General features: G+C 44.2%; 1 protein-coding gene across 1 annotated transcript in view; it reads right to left on the bottom strand.

The window, feature by feature from the left end:
• The window catches only part of LOC6528341 (GTP-binding protein Di-Ras2), a 29,861-nt gene that overhangs the window by 9,414 nt on the left and 2,544 nt on the right, over positions 1-17,903 (bottom strand). The window contains exons 2-4 of the mRNA XM_002089358.3: positions 6,635-7,095; positions 2,399-2,566; positions 1,562-1,671 (exon numbers count right to left, since the gene is read on the bottom strand). Of these exons, the coding sequence (XP_002089394.1) occupies positions 1,562-1,671; positions 2,399-2,566; positions 6,635-6,799 (443 nt within the window). The 5' untranslated portion in view covers positions 6,800-7,095. The remainder of the gene's footprint in view (positions 1-1,561; positions 1,672-2,398; positions 2,567-6,634; positions 7,096-17,903) is intronic.

The following is a 17,903-nucleotide window of genomic DNA, read 5'->3' as shown; positions in this document are numbered from 1 at the left end:
GTGGTAAGCACGTATGTATGTGATTGCAAGTGATTTTTACGAGTCCTGCCCCGCAGTTTATTAAGGAAGCAATTACCTCGCGAAAAGCGCCTCTGAAATATTTGCTGGCCGCGAGTCCTTTTCAGCAGCGAATGGAAAGGATGCGGCCCTGCTATCACGGCTGCTTGTCACGCAAGAAATGCATTAAAATTGTTAATGTGGCAAACAAAGACTTTAATCAGGCCACTCGTCGATTTGGTCTGTGATCTACTTTTACTGACAAAAGTGTTGTACAACTGAACTCGGTAGAGTTCTGGTTAACTTAAGCTTTAAAGTCTTGAAATAGAGCAAATAAAACAGCTACGAAAGTCCATACGAGTCAGACATCAAATAAATATAAATATTTGTACAATTCACCTATAACCTTTCTGCATTTTATATGCGTTCATTCGTCATATACATTGGAAACATTCACATTCTGTGGTTTATTCATTTAACTCAATGTCGGTTTGCTGCTCGGCTCTGACAAGCTCTAGAGTTTTCACCCATTGTGTATCAAAAGGAAGCATAAATCACCACAACTAATCATACCTCTCACAGCGCCTCGGCGGTTCCCCAGAGCATCAATCGAACAGTTCAATCGAACAGTTGTAGAGCAGCCGAGCTGAAGGACCCCATGCATATGCACATATGGAATGGCCCACTGCTCAGTATTCAAAGACCACTCCAATGTATCACCTATACGACCAGTTGTCCCCGTCGACAATTGTATGTATATAGATGTCTGACATGACAGCACCACCGTTTGCGGCCAATTAGGAGCTATTATGGGGAAACATCCTTTGTGCAAATAGCGAAATAGTGTATTCCTCCTGATGCGATTTCCACCTAGTTGCACTCAGAAAAATATTTTCCCATAATCGGTTTGTGGGAAACAGAGAAATTTCTACTTTTCAAGTTTTTGTGTGTGAAGTAACGAACATATAGTTTTTCATCTTAAAAATTTAAGTAAATGAGATCTGAATTTTTTGTTTCTAACTTTACCTTTTACCCGAAATTCCCGCAATTATACAAAATTTCACTTTACTTTACCCTTTACTAGTGGCTGCTGTCTGCACACTACCACTACCCTGATTCTCGATAATTTTTTTCAGTGCGTGACTCTGGCTCGGACACTTCCCCAGCTAACAAATGGCATTTAATGAGCGCTGCACCCGTCCCGTGGACAATGCAACTGATTTCGGTGGGCCAACTCCCTTCCAGGGCCGCCGTCACGCTCTCTGTCGCTTAATTTCATTTCTCGCAATTTAATTGCGCTTTTGCCATTTGCTATTTGCCATTTGCCAGTTGCCTGCCTCTTGCCATTGCAGCTTTGCTGGGTGGCCAGAATTTATGGCTACGTTTTTAATGCCACTGTGTTGCGTTACTTATGAAAATTGCAGCTGTTTGGCGGTTTTGAGGCTTTGTGGCTCGGCTTTGTTGCCCAACTTTTGGCAGTTGTCCCCTAATTGCTGTTGCGTGCAGCAGCAGCTGTTGCGCATTTAACGCTTCTCGTATCCTTTGAGATTCATGTGGGACTTACCGTAAGCGCGGCAGCTCGCAGAAGACCCAGTCGGTGACCTCCTCCAGCTTGACCTCTCTGTGGGTGGTGGCCAGGTCGGCCTTGTTCCCGGCGATCACAATGGGTATGTCCTGCGGAGCGAGAAGGATTAGCAGTGGCACTCGGAGCACTCCCGAAATCGGGATGCGGACAAAGCGTATTGCGCCGTAATTGATACTCGTTCTCACAATGGCGGCGAAAAGCGGAAACCGTGAAAGCCCTCGGAAACAATAGCGCTAACTATCGCACAGTGGGTTGGGACTAGGAAATATGACTTCATACGAAAGAGTTATTTTTACGAGTATATGTTATAGCTAGTCCTCTCTGAAAATAAACCAACTCAAGGTATTTTACACTTAAAACATTAAAAATAATTTGTTATATAATATATAATAAAATAATAAAAAATAATATATAATAAAATAAATATATTTAAGAAAGTACGCTGATCACACTATAATAACAGACATTTAATGTGCATATACTTGTACTAGTCTAAGAAATGTCTTCTAGAATTACAAACTACCTAAGCTATTTATCTGGCTGCCTACATGTTGCATATTCCTTCAGTTGGTCCGTAGCCCCCGTGACCCACTGTGCAACCTTAGAGCCAAGTCCGAGCAAAAAGCCTAAACCTCTGCCGCTTGGCTTGACCCCTCAGCCACAGAGGGGAACATTTATAATTGCTTTTCGGATTGTGGCGCACATGGAGAGTCCTTTCAGGCTTTCGCATTTCAGGCGCCGCTGATTACATGCAAAATGCAGGAGTGCTGAGCGCTGAGTGCATAGTGCATAGTGCATTGTGCAGGTGTACCTCACCTGGAAGTCGGCGCGCTGCTCGCGGATCTCCTCGAAGCACTGCTTCACACACTGGAAGCTGGGCGCGGATGTGGCCGCGTAGACGAGCATGAACGCGTGGGCCGTTGCGATGGACAGGCGCCGCATGGCCGGGAACTGCATGTCACCCGACGTGTCCAAGATGTCCACCTGCAAAGGATGAAATTACGCATAATTAAATTTGAATGGTCGCTTCTCGGCAGTAAACGGCCATCACTGAGATTCCGTGTCCGCATGGAGCATTCGCGGTTTTTAATTTAACCCGCCGCGTTTTAGATCATTGATATTCTACCTTCCCATTTTCATTGTGCAGGTATGTTGCTTGAAGGCAGCACTGTGCTTTTGAGGAACATGAAGCTCAACTAAATGAATGTTTAAGCAAATCCTTGTTGCCCAGTAATTAAATTAAATTTAAGATACTAAAAGTGATATTTCAACGCTCTATCTTAACAATGCGAAAGTTAAAAGGTGTCAGTTACAAAAGGCGCTGTTGCTAAAAGACCAACGAAAAGTTATTATCCGAGATTTGCTAAGTATGGCTATACCCTTGGAAAGGGTTTTACAATTTGTATCATCATAAAGTGGTCCCATTATATAAAGGGTATCCGATGCCATAGTAGGGACTTAAAAATTAATAAAATATTGATAGAAAACCATAGCAGCTTTGTAGTTATTAAAGAAAGGAGAATGTGTACATTATACAGCTAATATAAAAAGGTTCCAAAAATCCTAAAATATCATCGTAGCTGTATATTTATAGCCGTTACTCGTAGAGGGTGTTCTAAATTCGTTGAAAATTGTCTAACAGGCAGAAGAAAGCATTTCCAACCATATAAACCACCATAAACGACCATATATATTCTTGATAAGGGCTAATAGCCTTGTCGATCTGGCCATGTCCGTCTGTCTGTCTGTCCGTATGAATGTCAACATCTTCGCTATAAAAATGAGATTATGCTTGCAGATTCCAGAGATATAAACGCAGCGCAAATTTGTTAACTGATGTTTGCCATGCCCACAAACCGCCCAAAACAGCCACGACCACGACCAATTTTTTTCATATTTTTTCACATTTTTGTTAGTTTTGTAAATTTCTACCGATTGCCAAAAATATTCTAACGCCCACAAACCGCACGTTTGTGCATCCTCGCACTTCCACCAGGTGAGTAACGGGTATCAGATAGCGTTCACTCTTGTTTCTTTTTGATGTGGAAAGATATTGCCGCACATTGTTTGTTAACTTTGTTAGGGGCGACAAGGTGCTCAAATGGTAGTCTTTTTAAAGATTTTAATGACACGGAAATAGGGTTTAAAGCTAAAGTTTTGTTTAGCCATACGGCAATATTAGAAAAGTAAAAGAGGCTACCGTGTAGCAAAAGTTAAGAATTAAAATTTAAAGTAAATCTGGCATTAAATTCTAGGACTTTAAATACAGACAATTATGGTATGGATCCCATTTAAGCAAAACCTTCTTTAAGTAATATTTATTGGAATATTAAAAAAGTAGTTAAGCGGATAAGAGGCTACTGTGTAGCAAAAGTTAAGAATTAAAATTTAGAGTAAATCTGGCATTCAATTCTAGGACTTTAAATACAGACAATTATGGTATGGATCCCATTTAAGCAAACCTTCTTTCTTAAGTAATATTTATTGGAATATTAAAAAAGTAGTTAAGCGGATAAGAGGCTATTGTGAGGCAAAAGTTAAGAATTGAAATTTAAAGTAAATCCGGCATTAAATTCTAGAACTTTAAATACAGACAAATTTGGTATGGATCCTTTTTCCCATCATTTTAGGTGTCGTTTTCACTGCTGTCGGTGCAGGACATTTAATGGAGTGCTTTTTAAACGACATGTCCGTGGAAAGCATAGGGACGAATGCCCGCACAGTCGGTGGTGTCCGCTTGTCTGGCCATCGCCCAAGGCGGTGGCCCCACGGTCGTGACTTCTGGTTAAAGCCAACTAATCCCCGTGTCAGCATCTGTTATGTTGGTTATAATTCCGCGTGGAGTACGCGATACCCATCGAACGCGGTCCGGAATGTCAATGGCACGTGGAGGCCAGAAAGCCAAAGAGCCAAAGAGCCAGAGGGGAACCCAACCATTTAGCCCTGTCAGTGTGATCTCCTCTAGTTTTTTCAGCCCACAAATTGACAGCCTTGGCCATTGTGAGGCAAATTTGTAACGCATTGTCTGGCCGAAATGAGTAAACTTTATTAAAACACTTTGCAGAGTGACACAATTTATATTTCTGACACCATTCCCGGTCACTCGTCTATTGTTCGCCTGCCCGCCTTTGTTCCACCATCCATGTTTAAGTCATCAAAAGCGTCCTGCTGTGCGAAGTCGCACATCCACATCCACATCCACGTACATGCACGAAATTGCTTTTAAAGACCGAATATTGTTCAGTGCAATAAAATGTGCCCGTTTGATGGCCACATGCAGCTTTGGCAATCAGTCTCAGCTGGCAGCGGCGCTCCTGGAATTTGGAAAGCGAACCCTAACGACCAATGGTGGAGGCTAACCAGATGTGGATGCACTTGGCCACCTGAAAGTCTGGAGACTGCACCCAAGGTGGCCGGGAATAAATCACTTTAGGGTCGGGTGACAGCTCCCGAGTGGAATTCAATCTGGGCGGTCTTAAGTAATGGATGCGCACCCATCGGTCGCTAAAATGAAATTAATTAAATCGAAGAGAAGAGCCTGGCAACAGCGGCGCCGCCTCCTAGAGAGCCAGTGTCACCAAAGCACCTCCAGGAATCAATTTGGCCAGCTATAGTCTCGATAATGAAGCTCAGCAGCTCCAACCAGCCAGCCAGCCAGGCAGGCCACCTATTAATCAACTTTCGCAGCAACTTTTGTTCCCCAAACATGTGCTTGTGGTGTAAGACAAGTTTGAACAGCGTATAATCAGCTCCAGCGGAGCAGTGAATGATGTTCCATCAGAAGTTTTCCATCTCATGACATGGCCGTAAGGATGCGTCATAGGCAGCTGTGATGCCTCCCGTGCTTTCAAGTCCCTTATGGTTATCCGTAGCAGATAAGGGCTCGATTAAAATAATACGCAGCAGTTATCAGTATCCGGAATACTCGTTTTTCCCCCCGCACGGCACAAGTTATTACCCATTAATCGCGCTCTTAAGTAGCGTACTAGGGCACGACAACACTGGTGGCTCTGCAGGCTGAGAAGTGGGCCACATTTTCCAAGTTGCTTCCGCTGTTTTGAGCGTGTGCAAATTTGATTAATGAGTCTACGCCCACAAGCTGTCAGTCAGTTTGTCAGTCAGTCGGTCGGGGTGAAGAGGAAGGAAACTGGAAACTATTTGCGAAGACTGTCGTAAGTTCGTTTAAGCCAGTAGAGATTCATTCGTTCAATTTGCGTTTTCATCTTTAATATACATATGTAATCCTCCCGAGTTCTGCCTCTGGCATAGGTGGCTCAGACCGCTAACCATTCCTGCCTCATCCACTCCAAATAGGCTTCCAGGGAGCTACTCAATTGCCAGGAGACCAGAAGCACACGTGTTCTGCCTAGTACTTTGCATACTCGTATGGAGTGTAAAGCCTGCGGAGGGAGCCCTTTGCTGTGGATGTTCTCCAGACATCCAATTAGTAGATTTCTGCCTAATTTGCGGGCATGGCACTGCCGGCGAGTTGATGACCACAACGGTGATTGGCTAAATTAAGTCGACCTATTGCAGTCAGTTTAAATTTGGTTTGGAAACTATGCCGGAATAATAAACCTGGCATACAGGTAGGTTGCAGCGATAGCTTATTTACTTCAGAGTTAACCTTTTACTCTAACAACTCTCAGGATTCCTGATAATATATAATTAAACTATGGCCTATCCGAAATTTTTACTATGTTCTGCATAACGCTGAACCGGAATTGAGCCATGCTTTCTGCGAGAAAGTAAAGTATTTAATTTTTCACCTCGATACTTAAAAGTAAATCTTTTTCTATTCATTTATGTGTGAAGGAATCACGGTATTGCAGGACCGGAATGGCTTTTAAGACGAGTATTAAGGAATCTAGTTGGGAGTGCATTTCTGACATTTCAACTCCTATAAACCAATTACACCAAACTTCCACTCGAAATGTCACCAAACAGGGACAAAAAGCCGGCGCACACTTGGCTGAGCTAGGTTGGTAGTGCATTGTAACCAGACTCGGAGACTCAGGAACTCAGGGACTCGAGGCATTGGGCCGTACTTACCTTCAGTGTGACGCCTCCCAGGTCGTACTCGCGGTTGTAGAGATCCTCGACAGTGGCGCGATATTTGTCCGTGTAGGTTTTGAACAGGAAGCGCTTCACAATGGAGCTCTTGCCCACGCCGGCGCCGCCCAGAAGGACGAGGCGAATGCGCTCCAGGTCCGCCATGTCGCTGGTAGCTTTGTCGACGTCTCTTGTTTGGAAATCGCTAGTCGTCAAGCGGAGCACCCTTGTCCTGCGATTGTTCCTGCGTTGGCCCTGAAGTGCGATGGCTTCTATTTGCTTGTTCCGCTTGCCTCAGCGCTGCATTATGACGGATTTGTGTGCTTAAGCCGGAGTCGGGGCATCATAGGTCCCAACATGGGAACACTTCCTCGATTTCCGCTGCGAGCTTAGTGTTCCAGCTACACCTTCACCATGGCCACTAGCTAGACTTCCGCTTCCCGTCGCGAAGTAGTGCGAAACTGTGAATACAAACAAATAGGCTGAAGTTAAGCTAGGTTTTTTACTATTGCGTACGATCTATAATTAACTTTTTTCTAAGCCTATGCTTAAGACATCATGTGCAAATTGGTGGTACTTTAAATGTTTAATTTATAAATATAAGTTTAATGTACCAAGATTAAAGAACTGAGCTTCAACTCCAAACCTTAGCAAATGTGTAATTAAAATTAAGACAATAATGTAATCGCATTCAAATCATGTATAAAAGTTATACTTCTCATAATTTAACCTACTCGAAGCCATTTGAATCTGAAAATGTACTTTCAAAACTTTGAACCCATCTGCTTCTGTTTGCTTCCTCTGATTGGCTTTACCAAAGGATGCGATGCATCAGAAACTCAAAGTATCTGAAACTGCAGTGGAATGCAGCTCGCTGCATGTAATCATAATCTGCTCACGTGCTCGCCCCGCAAATCAGAGGAACGTATGGCATCTGGATACACACATGGATACAACTGAGATCCTCCAATGGAGGAGGTCGCTCGGGAGGCGAAAACAGGAACCGAAAACGTATGTGGGCCCCATAAAGCATCAGACAAACACAGTGAGCGGTGGAGTACCAAGCGCACATCCATTCGGCCTTCCAGTTTGCATGTGATGTAATGGGCAGGCTAAGTGCATCCAATTCAATTTGCCGGAATATTGCATTTTTTCTTAAAGCCAGCCAGCAAAGGACCATTTGCACCTGTGTCATGAGCACCTGGCCAATCCTCCGGCGCTCTCTGCTCCCGTAATTGCAACTTAATGTAATTAGGTTTTCCAGCAAATGCAATTTATTGCCATCAACTGCACAGTTTGCTGGCGCTCATGAGTGGCAAATTTGGTTACACGCCCAACTGAGTGAGTTCCGTACCGCGTGCAGATAATAAGGATCAATTTAAGTGTGCAGCCTGCATCGGCCGTTAATTATTCCGGGGCTAATGAATCAGAGTGAAAACTAGCAAACTGCTCCGATGCTTGGCGCCTCACCTGCCACGAGGTGACCTGCACTTGCCTCCCAGGCCAGCTGGTTTATGACCCAATCACCTGGTGGAGTGCATTAATGGCCCGGCTCGTTTGCACTGTCTATGTCTGTGCTTGTGCGGTAGTGGTTACGTCTGTAGTTTCAGCAGATAGAAAATATCCACACGGACTTATGACTTTTAGATCTGGGAGTCAAAGCGTTGGGGCACTTTCATAATCATTCGCTCAGCACTCAAGTTGGGTATGTTGTTTCGCCCATATTAAAAGGTTAAAACCTTGCAGGCAAACTTAGAGAATAGCAAAAGCATGTGGGGATGGCCTTAAGCGTTTCACAGGGCTTTTAATAATCTCGGCTCGTCTGACCAAATTTCGAAATGCAAAAACTACCTGAGCTTGAGCTGCTCTTGCGAAGGCAGGCATCCTTGTAAATTCACAACTATTTACATTGTGTTCGGCATAATTTTTAATGGAAAACCAGCAACACGGAAGATTTAGTTTGTTGTGTTCAGCCCAGCAGCAGCAGCAGCATAGAAATGCATATTAATTTGCATCTATTCTGCGAAAAGGGGCTGCACAAAACGAGAGCATTTCATACGCCCTGTGGGACATACTGTTTGCACAGCATAATGCCTTGTGAAATAGCGTGAGGATGTGATTCAGATAAGCCGAAAGCTTGCGGATAATGATATGACGGAATGGGAGGGGGAGGGGGAGGGGGGAATTTCCCACGGGTAGAGTAAATTAGAAAATTTAAATATCAATATTAAAAGCCAGTGCTGTCGCCGATTTGCCCCCATGAGAACTCTATTTTCAACAGATTTCTGAATCCCAGGCAACGGGCACAAAGTTTCGCACACGCAGCAGCCTACAAAATGTTTTTCTGTACAAAAATTTAATTAAATCTACTAGGCCCACGCCAAAGACAACTGACAACAGCTGTGGAAAACATAAAAAACATAAAAGAACGCCAAGCCCCGGCCAAAAGTTTCCGCTTTACATTTTAAAGCAAGCCGAAAGAAGCAAACTTGAATTAATTTTTCTGTTTTCCGCAAATAAAAGCGTTCCTGTTGTTGACATTTTTTGTTTTTATCATCCCGACTGAGGACTGCGGACCAAGGACCAAGGACCTCGGACTACGGAAACATGTCATCAACAACTCAAAGGGCAGAGGACCTAAAAACTTTTGGGAACGTGTTTGCTCGAGCAGTTAGAAAATGCAAGGTTGCCATCACAACAGACGCACAAAAAAAGTATGAAAAAATATTGGACTCTGACGTTCCCTTTCCGTTCCCTTTTTGGTTTCCTGGAAATCAATTTCTTTTCTTCGATTATTGCGAATCTGCTCAACTGCCCCTTGTGGCGAAGGTAAAATGGAATATCAGCGCTTGGAGGAACCACGAGTGGAAGGCATATGTGTGCTGAGCATCCTATTGATTAGTTTCGTGGAGGATAAGAGAGATCGGATGCATTCCTGCGCACGAGGCCGTTTAAAATGTCATCAAAAGCACATTTGCCTGTTGCCGCGACTCTGGGACTTGTTGCTAATGGCCAGGATAGCATATGACACGAGGCTTAAGGACATCAACTGGGCAGAAGGGCAGTAGCCAAAAGGGTCAGAACTGGGGATGTGCTGAGCCAGAGATTTCTAAACTTTCATATTTGCGAAAACAGACGGACCACGTCAAACAATTTGTGCGGGACAGCATTTATAAATATTTATTAGCCGCATTCCAAAGCGTCCTGCTGCGTGGCCAGATGATTAAAATGCCTCAAATACCGCAGGGATATCAAAAGTTAATCCCACATATCACGAAAGCCCGCGAAAAATTGCAAACTCTGGATCGGCTCTAGGGACTTTGGCCTGGTTTGGTTCAGAACTACTTCCCTGTTGGCCGCCTTTGTTGCAGCTGGTGTCCATCATGCGTTCAGCTCCAGCCATCAGCTGTCACACTGTGAGAACTGCTTACCATGTAGTCCATTGATCAAGATAACTGATTGATATGCCTTGAAATATTGCATTGGAATAGGGTATTACTACCACATACTATGTGCGCGATAGAAGCTTACTTGTAATACACATAAGGCAGATTAAATGAAAAGAATTTTGTACTAGATATTTTTTATTCATTTCTGTATTCGTATCAAAGAACCATTAATTTGAAGCCATCGAAACAGTCTGATTAAGGGACTGTAAACCCCTTTTGTAAGCAGTATATAAATAATCCCAAGCCGTTTTAGCTTCCTGCAGGTTTCACAATGACAGAAATAACTCATATATTTACAGGTCATAGCATCTTGGTAATTTAAAGCAAGAGCGAACGCTATTGTAGAGTCCACAGCTGAGTAACGGGTATCTGATAGTCGGGGAACTCGACTATAGCGTTTTCTCTTTTTCATTTTTTTATTAGTCTAGTAAATTTCTATGATTTGCCAAAAAACGTTTTGCCGCCCAACCCGATATTTTATAGGGTATCTGATAGTCGTGGAACTCGACTATGGCGTTTTCTTTGTTAAATATATATTGAAATTATTTAAAAAAACAAGTAAATTCATTTGCACACCTATGCAAACTATAATCCCTTATTATTACTTTTAGATAAAAATGGGTCTAAGCAAAATATTATGAATTTGTATACCTTCGAAAATCTATTTGAAAATCTTAGCATTATACTTTTATAGAACCAAATTCTTGTACAACACTTATTGTTTAAAAAGTTGTGTTCAATACCTACTGTGCATTTTACTGGTGCTTATAAATACACCAAATGAAGTAATTAAAATTTATTTATTACACAAAACCCGACGTTCAACTTTGTAATTGCTAAAAGCCGAAAACTACTGAACCTAAACTTCTTAAATGACTTCGAATTCTCCGGTTAGCCACTTCTCAACCACAACTAATTGCAGTGGGTTTTCTTTCGACTTGATTAGTTTGCCGTTTGTTAATGTGAATTCCACAACACAAAATACATGTATAGGAATTTGCCAATCTTATGGGGGTTGAGAGTCCTGGGCTTTTGAACACCATTAAAGATTACGTTTTATGTGCGATTAACATTCGCAATATGGCAGCTCGTGCTGTGAGATGTGGCCTTGTGGTGCCTAAATCATAAAATAAGCTTTTATGTTGCATGCCATTTACCATCTGACGCCAAAAACCCAACAACCAAACACTTTAACACCCAAACACCCATGCATGCGAAGGAATTAGCCCTGTTTTCACCGATTTGGGGATTTATGGCAACGAATTTGAACTACTAATGGGTGCGGAAAAGACCCAGCGATAAAGAATTGATTTTATGGGTATGATTCTGGTCAGGACCACATTATCACTCCCCTCCATCACTTGTTTTCTTGTCCATATCCCTTCTACAAGCCAGGGCAGTTGTAGTTGGCTTAACGATTGCAAAGGGGCGACGCGGTATCTGGGCCACCAGACGATGCCGTTAAACTGTTGATTACTGCGATGATGACAGCTCCGCATCGTCCATCTGACCTCCGACCCGCAGTGCCCCACACCTTTCCACACGTATCAGGCGGTGTAGGCTATAATAATCTCTGCGGCACGAAGGGAATGAATTCGATTTCGGATGGGCACCGCGAACCATTATCCTCGGATGAGCAGGTAACACCCAGGTGAACCACTGTAATATTATATTTTTAATACCACTCCTTAAATTCTTACAAAAAGAATTCAGTAGAAGAGGCACTTTTAAACGCTTAACTTATTATATGTATATGTATAATTAAGCGTAAATCTTTTTATACCACCCAAAGCTGCGAAGTACCAGCTGAGTAATGGGTATCAGATAGTCGGGGAACTCGACTATAGCGTTCTCTCTTGTTCTTTCTGGCTCAATGGTGTGCAGAAAATGGGTCACTACTGTTCCCTCTTTATACTAGGAGCCTGGGGTACCAGAGTCCCGAGGTGGAGGAGTACTTCGATCATCCCCTAAAACTGCGAGGAGGAGGACGCCTTTTATCTGTGAATAACTTTGTGGAGGTATCCAAATATAGAAGGCAATGGCGAGGACGAGGTTGAGGTCCTTTTGACCTCCCGGCATCGGGCGAACAGTTTGCACTTGAACTGTGCTCATTATGCCGCCTGCCATTTGGCCCAGTTGTGAGTCGACTGGGTGGAGTGAAAACTTAGCTGCAGAAACCACAAATTAACTGCAGTAACACGAATCTGATGCAAATGGGCGAGCCTGAGCCAAAGCCACGAGACTAGAGACGTGGATAATTGGAAGAGAAACAGGATCAGAATCAGGAGCTAATGCGGATATTTTTCTAATATACTTTGCGAGCAGCGGAGCTTTGCCAAAAAGTGCTTAGCGTTGGTATTTCATCGACTCGATACACTTGTTATCTATAGCCCTTACCCAAAGTTGCACTGATAGCACTCTAATCGAGTTTTTTGCGATTTTGCAATCAAGAAAAGGTTCCGCACGCAAATTCAGTAATCTACTTCGGCTGATGAGAACTGCTACTGCGAGGTGGCCAAAAAGGGGATCCAATAAATTCGATTGCAACCGAAGCATGAAAAGCCAGCAAGGCGAAAGCTGAAGGCAGTGAAAGGCAGCTACTGCATGGCTGGCAAAAAGGTTAGGCACTCGCTGGCAGCCTGCAACCCCAAGGATCCGCTCACATAGCCCGCAGGTCACAGAATCCGGGGCTAATGGCTGGGCAAACAAGCCAAGGACGAGTACCAGGATAGCGCCATCAAGGGTGCAGAGAAATTAATGCAAAAACTTAATCAGGCGCGCGATAAGGAAACGCCGGCAGGGGCTTCCTGGGTCAGCAGGTGCCGATGGCCAGCGAGTCCTGGAGGGTAGTCATTGATTGTCAACAGCTGGCACAAATTAAACACAAACACACCACAGATGCCGGGAATGGAGTAGGTCTCACCTAGTTTCGCCTTTGCGCTTGTGTGTTGGTCTAAAGAGTGATGCGGATATCCGGCTTAGCAAAAATAGCAAACAGATCTATGAAATGACTACTCATAAATAGTATCTTAACTTTTAAACTAACAATTTTAATTTTTTCAGCTCGTTCACTTTATCTTGACATCCTATGCCATTCAAATAGTTCCAGTTGCAATGACTATTTAATTAACTCGGGTTTTTTTGATAGACATTTTACCGGGTGTATAAAACCATTTTTATTTTACCAGAGAAAGCTTTTCACGAGTGGAAGACATATATTCGAATAGCACTTTTAAATTGAGCATCGGGAAATGTTTCGAAAAGTGCCGGTAACTGAAATAGATTGAAAAGGTACCGGGGCGAAAGTACCCAGCCAGTTCCCATCACAGCTCGTTACCCATTCGCCCCGTTGGCTGGGGAATCGAAGTAATGGCAAAGTGGAAATGCTAGGAAGCGAGCACAAAGCGGGCTCCCCTTTGAGTGGCCACGTTTCTCGAAACAGAAATAGCAACTGCAACAGCTGAAGATTCAGCTGCAGATGGCATAGCGTTTGCAATGTCAGTGGTAGTCGGACTTGCCACCATCTCGCCGAGAAGGAGTATCCAAAGGAGCACGTCTGCCTGGGCCATTTGTGGGTTAATCGTGTTGGCAGCAAACACGACGACAATGGCTGTGTGTGCAGACGCGTCTTGGCGTCAATTGATTTGACTTGGCCCGATTGTGACCCACTTGGGGCCACTTTCCCAGTTCTCAGGGCGGGAAATTGCGAGCATATGTTTGCTCGGCAATTTAGGCAGCTCGCGACTATGTCAAGAGCGGTAAAAACGTATGAGCTTGCGAACAGCACTTGAAATCCCCAGAAATTTCAAACGAATTCGCACTTGGCAGTTGAGCTGAATTTATATGCATGTAGCTGCTTTCCGTTGCATGGGAACTGTGAATAATTGAAACGAATGTGCAAGTGTCGTCACAACCATAAATTTCCATTTACATAGAACCGATACAAATAAGATAGAATGCAATTGCTGGCATATTGCTGGAATATGAAAAGGATAGCTTTAACAACTTGGCCAAATTCGATTGCCCCAAGCGGAGAGCAAAGAGTAGTTGTGCTGACGTGAACCAATTTCTTGTGACCACGAAAGGCATATTTATTTACATTTTTCCCCCGTACTCATTTTCTTTGTCAATTTAATTTACTCCGCATCCTGCTCGCCTTTTGTCTAGCCATGCACGTCTCCGCACTTTCAAAGAGGAAGACCTCCTTGGTAAATTTCAATTAAAATGGGAAATCTGCACTATCAAAGAAATGCACACCAACATGAAATCAGCTTCTGCAAAGGGAGAGGATGATAATCCAGATAGAATGTGTTCGGATGGGTGGCTTTTGTTAAATGGTATATATCTGGCTGGATATAAATTGAGCTAATTTATCAAAGTTTTAATTAAAAACTTTATAAAAGTACACTCCAAATTGCTAAGTGTGTAATTACAACTGTGACGATGGCGCAGCACCTTGGTCCCCAGAATCCGGTTTCGTGGGGGATGTTTTGAACGTCAGCGGCCCTAATGTATGCAACAAATAAAATTCCCGCAAAATTGAATTAGACTTAATAAACAGGAATGCCGCGGGACGTTGGAAGGACCCATCCACAAAGGACGCAGCTAAGAATCCACCGGAAACGAGCAGAAGCTCACGGACGAAACGAAGACGAAGACGGATACGAAGACGGATACGCAAACGGAGACAGGGAACCAGTTCAAGTTGTCTAGAACGTAATAGAGAAGCAGTGCCAGGGCAGATTCATAAAGCACGCAACGCGCTTTCCGCGTGAGTGACTTCGGGAAACAGCAGGAGATGGCGGGAAAAAGGCGGAAACACGAGCAAACAAAAAGATCCAGTGGAAAGCGGGGAAAACTCCTCTGCGACACGGTGAAAAATGTTAAATGGAAAGCGGAAAGAAAAATCACAAACAGCATTCCTGGCATTCGGAGCACTGGGTACCCGAAGCCCAAACGTACAGCATACCAGAAGGTCTAGGGATACCGAGTTTGGCCAATAAGCGCGGGACTGTCAAACTGTGATGTTTCAAAGACATATATTACGCATACGTCCCGTTGTCCCGGCATTAGGACATGCTATTAATGGCAGCCCGAAAAGCCGACAATCAGATCAACACACTTCACTTACATCTGGCCTAATGAGCACATCTTCCGCTTTCAGCATAACCTACTTTCCTTTGTATTATGTGGCAGTCCAACGTCAGCGGCCAACAAAGTGGGCATAATTTGATTAGGCCTCTTGTAATTCTTCCCCGTACGGCGGCGTGTACGGCTTCCTTTGACGAGATTCCTGCGATGCCGCCTTACGGCTTCAAACTTTCTTAAAGTGTAACGACCTGAGAACGAGCAGCCGCGACGCCTCCAAAAAAAAAGGCCGTCAGGCATTGACAGAGCGTTGCGAAAGCCAGCAAATTGACGGACGGACAGACTTACGGACAAACTTACGGACAAACAGGCAGAATAGCCAACTGGCAGGAGTTGCCACGGCCGCTGGAAAAGATATAAAATAAATTGTGGAATGCCAACAAATAAAAATGTATAAGTGAGGCACAAAGCCCCACGGCCAACCATACACCACACCCCCCGCACTTCAAGCATCCAAACCATCCTTAAAATGACCCAACCCAACCCGACTTCCTGGACACGCCCACTCCTAGGCTAACATTTCCCTTCTCAAAGACGACGGCGCTGGGACGATTATAAAGAGATTTGTGTGTCTGGGTGGTGGTCGCGGAGTTGGGTGTTTAAAGCAGCCGGGAAAGTCGGAAAAGGAAAGGAACCCGAGTCTAAAGGACAGACGACGAAGAAAGCAGATTCTGCCTGCCCAGTCTGATGGGGCGCTTATGACTGTCATCATAATGTCGATTAACATAATAATATACGTAATCTTTATCGCCGCTGATGAGGTCCCTGATTGTGGCCCTCTCTCTTCTGGCTGATTTTGTCCTTTGAACCCCAAATTGCCTATCAGGTTCAGATCTTTATCTGCCTGCCCGTGGCGATTTGAAATTAATTGCTTTATCAGGCCATAAAAGCTGGTCAGATTTGTCGTGTTTGAGGTGGGAGATTGGCAGACCGCGGCCTGGCATCGATTTTTGAATAACACTTAGCCACTTTCGCGCCGTAAATGTTTGAAGGCAGAGCGATGAAAAACTCGACTCAACTCAACTCAATTTGATATTATCATCATGACAAAAAACGGCAGCTCAACTTTTAGAGAACCGACTTTAGCAGAGGAGCAGTATGCTGCTGGATCTGAGGGTTGGTTTACGTATACTCGTATACGAACTTATTGATTGCTCTGCCGCAGAGGGCTGGTATTTGGATGGAAAAAGCGAAACGGCGCTGGATAGCCAGGGAAAGTGGCAACAAAAGGGGCAGCCGGTCGGCGGAAGTTTGCCGAGATTGTCAATAGCTCTGGCGCGTGGATTGGGGGACGTCCATGTACATATATTGCGAGTGATTCAGTGAGGCATATGCTGATGGCTTTCCATTTTTTTTCTAGCATATATCCATGGGTCCAGCCAGCGGCCTTGTGTACCCTTTCGACTGCTCTGACAGGCTGCTCATGAGCACGGGGTTTTGACAATAACCGAGGCACTTTTTCCTCATCTCTGCTGCTAAGCGATGACAGCGATCTATGGACTTGCAGAATATTCCGTCTTCATTCTGTGTTTCGTTGTGCCTGCCTGACTGCATTTGACACTTTGAAATTGAACCGAGCCAAAGTTTTGGCGAGGAGTCCGTCTGCGGTGAGTTGGATTATGTTATGTTGGGGGAATGCATCACCCAACCCAGAGACATCTGCTGGTGTACTCATTCTCCTTGTCTTTAGTTTTGATTTTCCACTTGATCGAGTGCAAACTTGGAGCAGCCACCGCCCTGCTCACTCAGGCGTGTTATCAAATTATAAACAATTTCAACGTGAGTATGCATTGTTAATGTGACTGAGTTGTTCACGTTAATTAGGTTGCAGCGCAAAGAGCCATAACAGCTCCCCACTGCCCACTTTGGTCCTCCGAGCCGTGTTCGTGAGTCCATGAGTCCGTGGGCGGCGCTGTCCTAGATTAATTTCCTGTTTGAAGGGAAACATTTTAACATTTTCCACGAGCGGTGTCTTGAATCGCTGTGCAATTACTGCAAATTGTGCTGCATGGATGTACAGGGAAGCCGAGCCAAGGCGCATTTGGCATACTTTCGGCTCATCCATTATAAAATTTAGTTGAGAAACGTGCCACTGCGCGAAATGGGCATTTGTCTTAAAAGTTCAAATTGCTTTTAATATAATGCGATTCATGTTTGCTTTGGCTGAACTTGGCAAGCATTTAATGGTCATTAAGGAGAATCAAACGTGCTGCGTCTCTTGCTCATCGAGACAATTATGTACAATAAAATTTCAATAAAGCCAAAAAAGGAAAAGCCAAAAGAGTGAAATCCGCCGGACCATAAAAACAGCACAAACCCAAACACACATTCCCATCCCCAGATGATAATCACATGGCCGGAGAGTGGAGGACAACAAACATGGTCCAGCACTTTAATCAAATGCGGTCGCAACAAGAGGCCGCTCACCCACAAGTATTCCGTGTGTGTGCCCAAATTTCAATGAAGCCATTGGCGGAAAAGAGGCCCACAAGTGGCGTCCGGAAAAGAGCAAAAACTATTAAAATAAGTGGAAATGGAGGCATTAGGGCGGAAACACGAACTCGTCGCACATAGGGGGCCAGGTCGTGTTCTTTTCCGTCCTGTTATGTTCTGTTCTGTGCTGAACGAAAAAGGACGGTTGTCAGGCCAAGTGGAAGCTTTGAACCTTTTAT

This window comes from Drosophila yakuba, chromosome 2L (genome assembly GCF_016746365.2).
Source record: "Drosophila yakuba strain Tai18E2 chromosome 2L, Prin_Dyak_Tai18E2_2.1, whole genome shotgun sequence".
Taxonomy (NCBI): domain Eukaryota; kingdom Metazoa; phylum Arthropoda; class Insecta; order Diptera; family Drosophilidae; genus Drosophila; species Drosophila yakuba.
Note: the sequence above shows the minus strand (reverse complement) of the source record. Positions and strands in the feature narration are given on the sequence as shown.